Here is a 12,682-nt window from a genome sequence, read left to right as displayed (position 1 = left end):
GGACTATTGCAATAATGGCCTGCTGGTTAGTCTCCTTGCCTAAGTCTCTCTCTACTCTAGTCCAACATCCAATTAGCAATCAAACTGATCTTTCTAAAGTACATGTCTATGTAACCCTGTTCCCTCTCTTCCCCCATTGCCATTCAATAAACTCCAATGGCTCCTTACTGCATTCAGGATCAAATATAAAATCCTCTGTTTGGCTTTTAAAGTTCTTCATAACCTGGTTCCTTCCTATATTTCTTTCTTTTTTGTTTTGTTTTGGTTTTTTGGTGAGGAAATTGGGGTTAAGTGACTTGCCCAGGGTCACACAGCTAGTAAGTGTTAAGTGTCTGAGGCTGGATTTAAACTCAGGTCCTCCTGAATCCAGAGCCGGTGCTCTATCCACTGCACCACCTAGCTGCCCCCCCTTCCTATCTTTCTAATCTTTTCTACTCCCCTCCAGGTATTCTGCAATCCAGTGACACTAGCCTCCTTTGCTGTTTTCACATAAGACATTGCAAACCTGGGTAACTGGGAATCACTGATCAAAGATGTAAGCAGTATATAGACAGAATCAACATTCATAAATTCAAATAAAAGGTACCTCTGTCTTTGACTTTAGTTTGGATGGTGTAGAAGCTGCAGAAGATGTTTTTAATTCATCCTTCAACTGTGAGATTTTTTCTCCAAGCTCTTTCAAAGTCTTCATTATGTTTGCTCTTTCTTCTGGCTTCATGTTTTTGTTTTTCTCCAACTTTGATATTAGCATCTACATAATTAAACACATCTTCAAAATCTGTAGCTTAACAAAACCAATACAGCTAAGTGCTGAAAAATGAAACAGGTTTTCTTGAATGGACACTTTTAAAAATAACACTGTATGCAACCTCTCTCTCTCTTCCTTACAGAGATGAGGGGCCATGGATGTGGAACACTGCATATACTACCATACTCTATGGGTGTGTTGGTTAGCTTGGCTGAACTGCTTTTCCCCCCCTTTCTTTGTTATTCTGTTAAAGGATGGCTCATTGTATAGAATGGGGAGAGAGACATTTGGAAATAAATGTGATATAAAAACAAAATGTATCAATAATTTTTTTTGAAAACCTGTGCATATATAATAGCAGCACAACATGAATCGCTTACCTTTTGACATTCTATTTGCTTCTCTAGTACTTCTTGTCTCTTTTTCCTCATATCTTGCTGTAGCTTCATTGCCTCCTACATAAATAAAACGAAACTAAGTTTAGCGATAGCATTTGCTACTGAAAGGTAATGGAACCACATTTCTAAAGAATCACTAAAGAAAGGTTTTCCCATCAGAAAGAATTTCTATTGTAATCAATTTAGAGCTTATTAGAAAATAATTAAGTTTTCTGATCTACCTTATTTGAAGTAATTCTAAAACCAAATCTATTGAATATATGTAATAGTTGTTACTAAACAAAACTATTTCTTATTTTTTGAAAGTGCCTAACAATCTTTAATTGCCTTATGTGAACGTAATTTAATTCATTCCAAATAATCTTTTATAGATACAGAAGGATCCCATCTACTCATGAATAAGCGAAATGATCATTTTTTTTTTTTTGCAGGGCAATGGGGGTTAAGTGACTTGCCCAGGGTCACACAGCTAGTAAGTGTCAAGTGTCTGAGGCCAGATTTGAACTCAGGGACTCCTGAATCCAGGGCTGGTGCTTTATCCACTGCGCCACCTAGCCGCCCCCTGAAATGATCATTTTTAACATGAAATGTTCCCAAAATGTGTGATGCTCTTGTAATTCAGAAATGTTATCAAAAGAAAGAAGATCTCAAAGCATATCCCAAATCTGCTTGCCAGAATGTGTATTTATTATTCTTCATTAACTCTCACTACATGTAAATATTACATTTGGTTAAAAAGAGAGGCTTATTTAAATTATAAAGATACTATGAAAAAAAAATAAAGATACTATGTAAACGAAAAACAAGTAATACCATGAAATATATAATTTAACAACCAATGGTATCAAATCTTTTTTTGTTTGTTTTGTTTTGTTTTTTTGTTTTTTGCGGGGCAATGGGGGTTAAGTGACTTGCCCAGGGTCACACAGCTAGTAAGTGTCAAGTGTCTGAGACAGGATTTGAACTCAGGAACTCCTGAATCCAGGGCCGGTGCTTTATCCACTGTGCCACCTAGCCGCACCCCAATGGTATCAATCTTAACAGTAATAACTGTCATACCAACCTTAACTAAATTTTTTTTAAACATGGGGCAATGAGGGTTAAGTGACTTGCCCAGGGTCACACAGCTAGTAAGTGTCTAGTGTCTGAGGCCGAATTTGAACTCAAGTCCTCCTGAATCCAGGACCAGTGCTTTATCCACTGTGCCACCTAGTTGCCCCTCCAACCTCAATTCTTACATAAAACAGCACTGCCCTGTTTTCTTTCTCTAAACTTTAAATTAGACAAGGACAAAAAAGTGATAAGCAGAATCCAAATTTAATTCTGTGTCTCCTTCCCATAAGATTCAGCATTATAGATTTTAGATTGGGGGGTGGGGTGGGGCGAGGGGAGAGAATGTGTTATCCAATTGTTGTTTTAACTCTTGAAATATGAGTCCTCCAACAACATATCCAATAGTATAGGATAATGTAAATGAAAACAACACTAAGATGCAAATGAACTCAGATTAAATGTAATGCCCCATCTTGGTCCTGGGGAATAGATGGTGATGACTATAGGTTTTCCCGTTCTAGATTGAGAGCTCTGTTGGGGACTGTGGGTAAAGAATATTCCAGACCTACTACTATTATGGCAGTCAGATTTACTTAACTTTTTTTGCTGTTGTTGTAAGGGAGGATTCAATGGGGGAACAGGCTAATTTTGGGAATGGGCCAGTCTGGGAAATGACTTGTGATGTAAAAATTTAAAATGTCAACAAAACAGAAAAGAAGTACAAGCTACTTGAGGGAAGAAATCAGAGTGTTTTTCTTTTATGTCCTTTTTATCTTTTCTTTTTCCAAGTACACATTATATAATATATAACAGGAGTATAAATTTTTTTTTCCTTCTTTTAATTATAAGAATAAAAAATGTATATAGCTTGAAACCCTGGATCCTGGGATCAGAATTTGCTAATGTTAGTATAAAATAACCTAATTTAATAGTGATACTACATCATCAAATCAAAGGAACACCCTCTCCCAAATAAAATGATGACCGTTGTTTTGAATTTCCAAAATGTCAACTAAAATTGTTACCTGTTTCTTTTTAAAAACTTCTTGAACATCATGGGATTTAGATGCTGAACCAAGTTTTTGAGTTGTCTTTAAGTTTGTGGAGCTGTACATCATTTTTGCATGGCCTGATGGTGAAAATGTCTAAAATATAAGAACATGGTTGCATGAAATCCTAGACTATTTTTATAAAAATTTATAACATTTATACATTTAAGGACCTTAAAACACATTCACGACCTCTCCACCTTTCACTGAAAATAGATTTGAGCTAAAGTTATTTGAAAGCCAGTTTGTAAAAATTAATAAACTGGCATGAAAGCAAAGATATAGTACAGTCTTTATGAATTAACATTAAAATTTTATATTTCTTTTCTCTTAAAAAGCTTATTTAGCTCTTTACTCTGAGCTGTAGAGTTATCAGAAAATTATTAAAATGGTCTGAATGAATGTTAAGAGAAAATGTTAAAAGTGTTAATAACTTCAGAGATAGCAATTAAGCTATTTTTGTATCCATTTTTCTCTTTCAACATTTAAATACTTTTTGACTTTAGAATGAAAATCATGAGATGTGATTGGCTCATTGATCTGAATTCAAAAACTGCAGGGCAGACATTTTCAATGGATAGTTCATATCACTAGATTTCCTTTCATTTTCTCTTTTGTCTTTTCTCAGAATACATTATAGTCATAATTTGTCTTCTCTATCATAAGCTTCACAATATCTCAACATTAATCATACACATATATTTCTTTGTAGGCGCAGACATAAAAAATAAGGATTAGAAATTCTTGGGAAAAATTATGAAGTATCATACACACAGGGTATTTTTCTTCAATCCCCACAGCAGCATTATTTTATAGATAAGGTAACTAATATTCACAGGCTGCAACTTGTGTAAGGTCACAATGTTAAGTAGCAGAAATAAAAATCAAATTCTGGACCTGTGACTTCCAATCTAATGCTCTTTCCATTATACCAACACAGCCTCTCCCATACCTAATATCTACACTGTACTTTGAACTTCATGAAAAATACTGTTACTTTTAAGCAACTAAAATATTTTTTAAAAGGCCAGCAGTGAGAAAGTCCAATATACAAGTACAGAATCATTTGTTTATGGTTTTCACTATGAAATATAAAATGCTTTACAAATCCAAGACACTAAAAGTAGCAGTTTCTGGATTCACAGGGGAGAGGTGAAGTGCATGTAAGAGGTCAGCCACCTGTAATTACTGATCAAACCAAGAGAAAAATGATATTACTGACATGAATGTATGTCATGATGTCATGTCATAGTTACAGCAGTACTCTGTATGTTTTGTTCAGGTAAGACTTTCTTTTGCCCTCTGAAGAAGACTTCCTCCCAAATTCTAATTAGAATGCAATGCTGACACCCTGGGCTCAAAAACCACCTGGGCAGTTTTCAAATGAAGAAATCAGAGCTCTCAGCCCACAGATGGTTAAGGGGCAGAACTGGTCAGAATGTGATTAGAGGGGTCCCTCTGCTGACACTGGGGACGGGACTCTGTTGCTTTGTCCATACTCATATCCAGGTCGCTGTCATGAGAGGCAGTCCCAGGGAGAGGAGCACTAGCACACCAGAGTTTGGGGCCACAGTGGAGCAGGGAACCTCCTCACAGTTCCAGGGCAGAAAAGAGGGCTTGTGATTGTTCACAGACCAAAGCACAGGCCAAAAAAGTAGTAAATACACCTCTCCTTAGATCATACCACTTTGGAAGAACTGAAAACTTAAAGGCCCCTAGATGTACCTCTAAACGTCTCTAAAACAGCTCCACAAAAGTCCTGAAGCTTGGAACAGTGTGCCCTCCACCCTGGAAGCAAAGTCCCACTTTAACAAAGAGTTAAAAGTCAAGAAATAGGCTAGAAAAAAAATAAGTAAACAACAGAAAAAATTCTGACTATAGAAAGTTACTATAATGACAAGGAAGATCAAAATATACACTCAGAAGGAGACAACAAAGTCAAAGCTCCTCACATCCAAAGCCTCCAAAAAAAATATGAATTGTTCTCAGGCCAGAGAAGAGCTCAAAAAGGATTTTTTAACATCAAGTAAAAGGTAGAGGAAATATTGGGAAGAGAAATGAGAGTGATGCAAGAAAATCATGAAAAATGAGTCAAGAACTTGGTAAAGGAGGCACAAAAAATACTGAAGAAAATAATACCTTAAAAACCAGAATAGGCGGGGCAGCTAGGTGGCACAGTGGATAAAGCACCGGCCCTGGATTCAGGAGTACCTGAGTTCAAATCCGGCCTCAGACACTTGACACTTACTAGCTGTGTGACCCTGGGCAAGTCACTTAACCCCCATTGACCCGCCAAAAAAAACAAAACAAAACAAAAAAACCCAGAATACGCCAAATGGTAAAAGAGGCTTAAAAATTCACCGAAGAAAAGAACTTCTTAAAAAGGAGAAGTGGCCAAATGGAAAAGGAGGTACAAAAACTCATTGAAGAAAATAATTCCTCAAAAATTGGAATTGAGCAAGAAGAAGCTAATGACTATGAGACATCAAAAAACAATAAAACAAAACTAAAAGAATGAAAAAATAGAACACAATGTGAAATACCTCTTTGGAAAAAGAAGTGACCTGGAAAATAGATCAAGGAAAGAATTTTTAAATTACTGGACTTCCTGAATGTTATGATCAAAAAAAGGGTCTAGATATCATCTTTCAAGATATTATCAAGTAAAACTGCCCTGTTATTCTAGAACCAGAGGGTAAAACAGAAACTCTTGAAAGAGATCCCAAAATGAAAACTCCCAGGAATATTATAGCCAAATTCCAGAGCTCCCAAGACAAGGAGAAAATACTGTAAGCAGCCAGAAAGAAACAATATAAGTATCATGGAGCCAAAGTCAGGGTAACACAAGATTTAGCTGCTTCTACATCAAAGGATCGAAGGGTTTGGAATATGATATTCTAGAGGGTAAAGGAGCTAGGATTACAATCAAGAATCACATACTGAGCAAAACTAAGTATAATCCTTCAAGGGGAAAAATGAACATTCAATGAAATGGAGGACTTTCAGGCTTTCCTGATGAAAAGAGCAGAGTTGAATAGAAAATTTGACTTTCAAATACAAGATTGAAGTGAAGTGTAAAAAGGTAAACAGTAAAAGAGAAATCATTAGGGACTTAACAAGCTTAAACTGTTTACATTCCTATGTAGGAAGATGATACACGGAACAAAACACTTTTAAGGGACATGGTGAAGGTAGAGAGAGAACAGAATAAAAGGTAGTAAAATAGGATGGAGTGAAATACAGTTAGTGATTATAACTGAAAAAAAAATTTAAGCAAGTTTCTCTGATAAAGGTCTTATCTCTCAAACATACAGAGAAATGAGTCAAATTTAGGAGAAATGGAAGCAATTCCCCAACTGATAAAAGATAAAAAAAAATATGAAGTTAGTCTTCAGACGAAGTAATCAAAGCTACAACCATGAGAAAATGCTCTAAACCACTACTGATTAGAGAAATGTAATTTTTTTTGGTGGGGCAATGAGGGTTAAGTGACTTTCCCAGGGTCACACAGCTACTAAGTGTCAAGTGTCTGAGGCCGGATTTGAGCTCAGGTCCTACTGAATCCAGGGCTGGTGCTTTATACACTGTGCCACCTAGCTGCCCCCTACATAAATGTAAATATAGTTAGACTGGCTAACTATAGAAAAGGAAAATGACAAATGGAAGGGATATGGGGAAATTGAGACATTAATGCACTGTTGGTTGAGTTGTGAACTGATTCAACCATTACACAGAGCAACTGGGAACTATGCCCAAAGGTCTATAAAATCATGGATTAGGGGCAGCTAGGTGGCGCAGTAGATAGAGCATCGGCCCTGGAGTCAGGAGTACCTGAGTTCAAATCCGGCCTCAGACACTTAAGACTTACTAGCTGTGTGACCCTGGGCAAGTCACTTAACCCCAATTGCCTCACTAAAAAAAAAAAAAAAACATGCATTATCCTTTGATCTAGCAATACCACTATAAGTCTATATTCCAAAAGGGATAAAAAACAAAAAGGAAAAGGACTTATATGTACAAAAATATTTATAGCAGCTCTTTTCTGGTGGCAAGGAATTGGAAATTAAGGGAATGTCCATTAATTGGGGAATGGCAGAATAAGTTGTGGTATATGATTGTGATGGAATACTATTGTCTTCTAAGAAATGATGAGCTAGATGTTCTCAGAAAAACCTGGAAGGATTTACATGAACTGATACAAAGTGAAATAAGTAGAACCAGGAGAAAATTGTACACAGTAACAGCAATATTATAAAATGATTAACTGTGAATGACTTAGCTATTCTCAGCAATACAATGATCTAAGATGACTTTGAAGGACAAATTATGATGAAAAAATGTTATCCATCCCCAGAGAAAGAACTGATGGAGTCTGAATACAGATTGCAACATATTTTTAAAACTTTATTTTTCCTGTTTTTTTTATTTTAGTCTATATTATCTTTTACAACATGACTAATATGGAAATATATTTTGCATGACTATACATGTATAACCTATATCAAACTACTTGCTTTCTCAATGAGGGGGGTATAGAATTACTTTTTTTTTTTTTGGTGAGGCAACTGGGGTTAAGTGACTTGCCTAGGGTCACATAGGTAGTTATTGTTAAGTGTCTGAGGCCGGATTTGAACTCAGGTCCTCCTGACTCCAGGGCTGGTATTCTATCCACTGCGCCACCTAGCTGCCTCCTAGAATTAAATTTTTTAAATGAATGTTGAAAATTGTTTTTACATGTAATTGGGGAAAAATAAAATACTAAATAAAAGAAGAAATCAATGACCATATGAAAAAATGCTTTATATAACAAATAATTAGAAAAAAAGCAATTCTGATGTTCCATCTCATAAGGATCAGATTGGCAAAGCTAACTAGAAACAAAAATCACAAATGTAAGAGGGACTGAGGAAAAACAAGGACAGTAATACATTGTTGGTGAAGCTGTGAATTGGTCTTGTCATTCTGGAAAGCAAATTGGAACTACACCCAAAATATTATTAAATTGTGGATACACGTTGACTCAGTGATAACAATATATTAGGTCCATACTCTAAAGAGAACAAAGAATGCAGGAAAGTATTCATATATACATAAAATTTTATAGAAGTTTTTTTTTCCCCCCTTGGGCAGGGCAATGAGGGTTTAAGTGACTTGCCCAGGGCCAGCCAGTTAAGTGTCTAGTGTCTGAAGCCAGATTTGAACTCAGGTCCTCCTGAATATAGGGCTGGTCCTTTATCCACTGTGTCACCTAGCTGCCCTCTATAGCAGTTCTTTTTGTGGTGACATAGAATTGAAGGTGCTCATGAACTGGGGACTCTTTGAACAAGTTATAGTATGTAAATGTAATGGACTACTATTGTGCTGTAAGAAATGATGAAGGGAGGGGGGGGTGACAGCTAAGCGGCACAGTGGATAAAGCAACAGCCTTGGATTCAGGAGGACCTGAGTTCAAATCCAGCCTCAGACACTTGGCACTTACTAGCTGTGTAACCTTGGGCAAGTCACTTAACCCTCATTGCCTCGCCAAAAAAAAAAAAAAAAAAGGAATGAAGAGTATGGCTCCCAAGAAAACTGGGAAGACTTATACAAAGTGAAGTGAGAAAAACTAGGAGACCAATTTATACAACAATATTGTAAAGACAAACAACTGAAAGGAACTCTGATCAACACAATGGCCAACTCTAATTCCAAAGACCTCATGATGAAACATGGTATCCATATGCAGATAAAGACATCATGGACTCAGAGTACAGAATGAGACTTTGGAGTAGGTTTTTTGGGGGGTGAGAGGGTGTTCATTTTGTGGACATGGTCAATGCATGAATTTGTTTTGCTTGACCATACATGTTTGTAATCAGTTTAGTTTTACTTGCTTTCTCATTTGAGAGGAAGCTAGAAGGGGCCAGGAGGAAGAGGGATATGTGAAGAGAATTTGGACCTAAAAATAAAATCATTTTGAATTTTTTTTAAAAAAAGGAATTATGATCAAATTAATGACCAACCATGATTCCAGAAAACTGATGAGTTATGCTACCCACCTCCTGAGAGAGAGATAATGGACTCTAGATGCATAATGAGACACACTGTTGGATGTGACCCAAAGCGGAATTTTTTTTGCCTATGCATATTTTTAGAGGTTTTGGATTTTTTTTGTTTTGTTTTGTTTTTTTGAGGGTGGGAGGGTGTTAGAGAAAATAAATACCTACACACATATATACGTATATATATTGTTTGTTTTTTGTTTTGGTTTGTTTTGGTTTTTTGTGGGGCAATGAGGGTTAACTGACTTGCCCAGGGTCACACAGCTAGTAAGTGTCAAGTGTCTGAGGAAAGATTTGAACTCAGGTCCTCCTGAATCCAGGGCAGGTGCTTGATCCACTGTGCCACCTAACTGCCCCTACTAATATATTTTTTAAAGCTTCCTGGTATTTTGGGCACAAGGCAACCAAAAACATGTAATCTATTGATGCACTACCTCATTTAGTAAAACACAAGTTCCTGGAGGGCAGTGTCTTATCTATCTTGATAAGGCTAACACCTAAAAACAGTGCCCTGCATAGTAGATGCTTATTAAACGTTTGCTAAATTATGTATTACTCTGGAGCCCTGAATAAGGTAGGGATTCAGGGGAATACACACCTGGCAGTCATCTCCAGTGGTACCACCAGACTGATTCAATAAGTGTGCTGTATCACCCTGGTTTCCACTTGCTTGCCCAAGGCGATGTTTAACAGGAACTTTGTTAAGAACATATACACCTGGTGCCTGTGGTTTGTTCATCATCTGTATACATATAGAATATATTTTAAAAACACATAAACAGATGTTAATTGAAAAAACTGTTTCTTGCATTTTTACCATCACACAGGCTCCCATGTTATGATGTACACACCTACCTTCTGAATACTCCCATGCACTGTGGAAGGCGGAGACTGAGCTACCAGTGCCTGCTGCTGATGGAGGTGTTGCTGGAGATGATGGTGTTGTTGGGACAGATGAGAGAGAGACGTCTGCTGCTGCTGCTGGAGGAGCTGCTGAGTTGGTGGTGCTAATGGTGGTTGCTCATTATTTTCCCTGTGCCATAGAAGTCTTATAAACCGGTTATTTAAAACAGCTTCTGTGCTGTAAATGGCTTTTCTGGCCTCATCATTAGTGAGATATTGGATGAGAGCTGCTTCAGGATCACCCTTAAAAGCAACCTACAATGAGGAAAGTAAATAAAGGCTTGTATATGGGGGGAAGGGGAGGTGGGGGGGGGGGGGAAGGGCAGATAAACAAACCCATATAGCATTTAAGAGTGGTTTTATGAAAAGTAATCATGCTGTAAGAAGCATCTCTCTGTCCTTTTAAATAGACCCACTATCTTTAAAAAATAAAGTAGGGTATTCAGTTTCATTTTAGAAAGCAAAAATATTAATTCAAAAGTCTTTTTTTATTTGTCAATGATGTTATTTATATAATTATTGATGCCAACAAGAAAGAGTATTACTGATTCCAATAAAGGATTTTTAAAATTACCTTTTTTCTTAAAAAAAAAAAAATCCCAAGATAGTGACTATCCCAATTCTCATAAAGAAAATTATATCTTTATTTTGTTACCAATACTTTAAAAAAAGGTAAAGATTTAACGCTGGGACAGCTAGGTGGTGCAGTGGATATAGCACCAGCCCTGGATTCAAGAAGACCTGAGTTCAAATCTGACCTCAGACACTTGACACTTATTAGCTGTGTGGCCTTGGGCAAGTCACTTAACCCTCATTGCCCCACACCCCCCCCCAAAAAAAATTAATGCCTAACTCTTCCTGACCTTCAAGCTACCTTTAAATTCAGCATGATGGTTAATCTAAAACTCAAACTTTCAAACAGCAAACAGCCAAAAAAACACAAAACAAAACAAAACAAAAAAAACCCCATTCAATCCACAATCTGACCTTGGTATTATCCATGTTCAAAATATTGTGTTCTGTTTGATGAAAAGAATTTAAACTAAAAGCAAAACCAAAGATAGTGGATCTTGACCTAGCTACTCAGTACAGCAGGATAACCTGGTTAGGGCTGGGATATTTTAAAAATGACTAAAATCTCTACAACCTACATTGAAAGTTAAAGCAGCTTGGCAAAATATCATCATTAACTGTATATCTTCCTGGGAGAAGGTGAAAAGGGGGAAAACCCACCAATCTCCAGTAGCAAAAAGAACTATGAACTTACTACTGTCAAGTCCATGTAGACTTCTCTTATCAGTGTTAACTACCCACTTTGCAAACACATAATCAAGAATCCCCCTACACACTCCTGAGAGATAGCAACTCAGGCTAAGAACATACCACTCTGGGGGCAGCTAGGTGACACGGTGGACAGAGCACCAGCCCTGGAGTCAGGAGGGCCTGAGTTCAAATCCAGCCTCAGACACTTAACACTTACTAGCTGTATGACCCTGGGCAAGTCACTTAACCCCAATTGCCTCACCAAAAAACAAACAAAAAAAACATACCACTCTGCTAAAATGAAAGGACAAAAATGATACTCTTCCCCTCGCTATAAAGGCACCCCACAAATATGATAAATCTTCCCCATGACCCCCTCACCAGATTTTAGGTTTACCTGAATATTAACTATGGTTCCAAATTTGCTGAAGTGCTCATTGAGCTTCGTAATATTGTTGAGTTCCTGGGGAATTTTCCTGACTTCTAATTTGGTGTTTGTATATGGATTCTTCCTTAGGAATCCTTGTTTACTCTGATTGTTATTCCCTTGCCTAAAAAGAAGAAAATTTAATGAATATAACCCAGAGGGTTCTTTTCTTAACCACTAACATCATAACCAACTAACAAACAAGGCTGCATAAGTATCTAGTGCAAATAAGCTAATATTGTCATTTTGTTATTTATGCTAATATACCTTTTTTCAGAAACTCAAAAATGCCTGCCAACAGCAGCATGGTGTAGTGGAAAGAACATATGATTTGAAGGTAGAAGACCTAAGTTCAAATCCTCGCTCTGTTGCTCACTACATATGTGAACTTTGGCAAGACACAATCTCATTGTGAGTCAGTTTTCCTCATCTACAAGATGAAGGGTTTGGACTAGATGATGTATGAATTTTCCTTCAGTCCAAGGACTATTCAACATATAAAGGCAGAACTGGAACTAGAACCTAGATAGTAAAAAGATCTATGGGGGGCAGCTAGGTGGCATAGTAGATAGAGCACCAGCCCTGGATTCAGGTGGACCTGAGTTCAAATCCAGCCTCAAGCACTTGACACTTACTAGCTGTGTGACCCTGGGCAAGTCATTTAACCCTCACTGCCCTGCAAAATAAAAAAATTAAAAAAGATCTATGGACAAGCAAGAAGAAATCTAGCATTTTATTACAATCAAGCACATATATATCATTTTTAAATAGTGGCTTGAAAATTTTGTGAGGTTATGGAA

The 12,682-nt window shown here is 37.0% G+C and overlaps 1 protein-coding gene across 1 annotated transcript in view; it reads right to left on the bottom strand.

Moving 5' to 3' along the window:
- Nucleotides 1–12,682, bottom strand: part of RBM27 (RNA binding motif protein 27) — a 52,822-nt gene that overhangs the window by 16,848 nt on the left and 23,292 nt on the right. The window contains 6 exon segments of the mRNA XM_043980710.1: nucleotides 587–751; nucleotides 1,129–1,203; nucleotides 3,225–3,344; nucleotides 9,888–10,031; nucleotides 10,145–10,447; nucleotides 11,853–12,006. Of these exon segments, the coding sequence (XP_043836645.1) occupies nucleotides 587–751; nucleotides 1,129–1,203; nucleotides 3,225–3,344; nucleotides 9,888–10,031; nucleotides 10,145–10,447; nucleotides 11,853–12,006 (961 nt within the window).

This window comes from Dromiciops gliroides, chromosome 2 (genome assembly GCF_019393635.1).
Source record: "Dromiciops gliroides isolate mDroGli1 chromosome 2, mDroGli1.pri, whole genome shotgun sequence".
NCBI lineage: Eukaryota > Metazoa > Chordata > Mammalia > Microbiotheria > Microbiotheriidae > Dromiciops > Dromiciops gliroides.
This window is presented reverse-complemented; position numbering and strand designations above follow the sequence as displayed.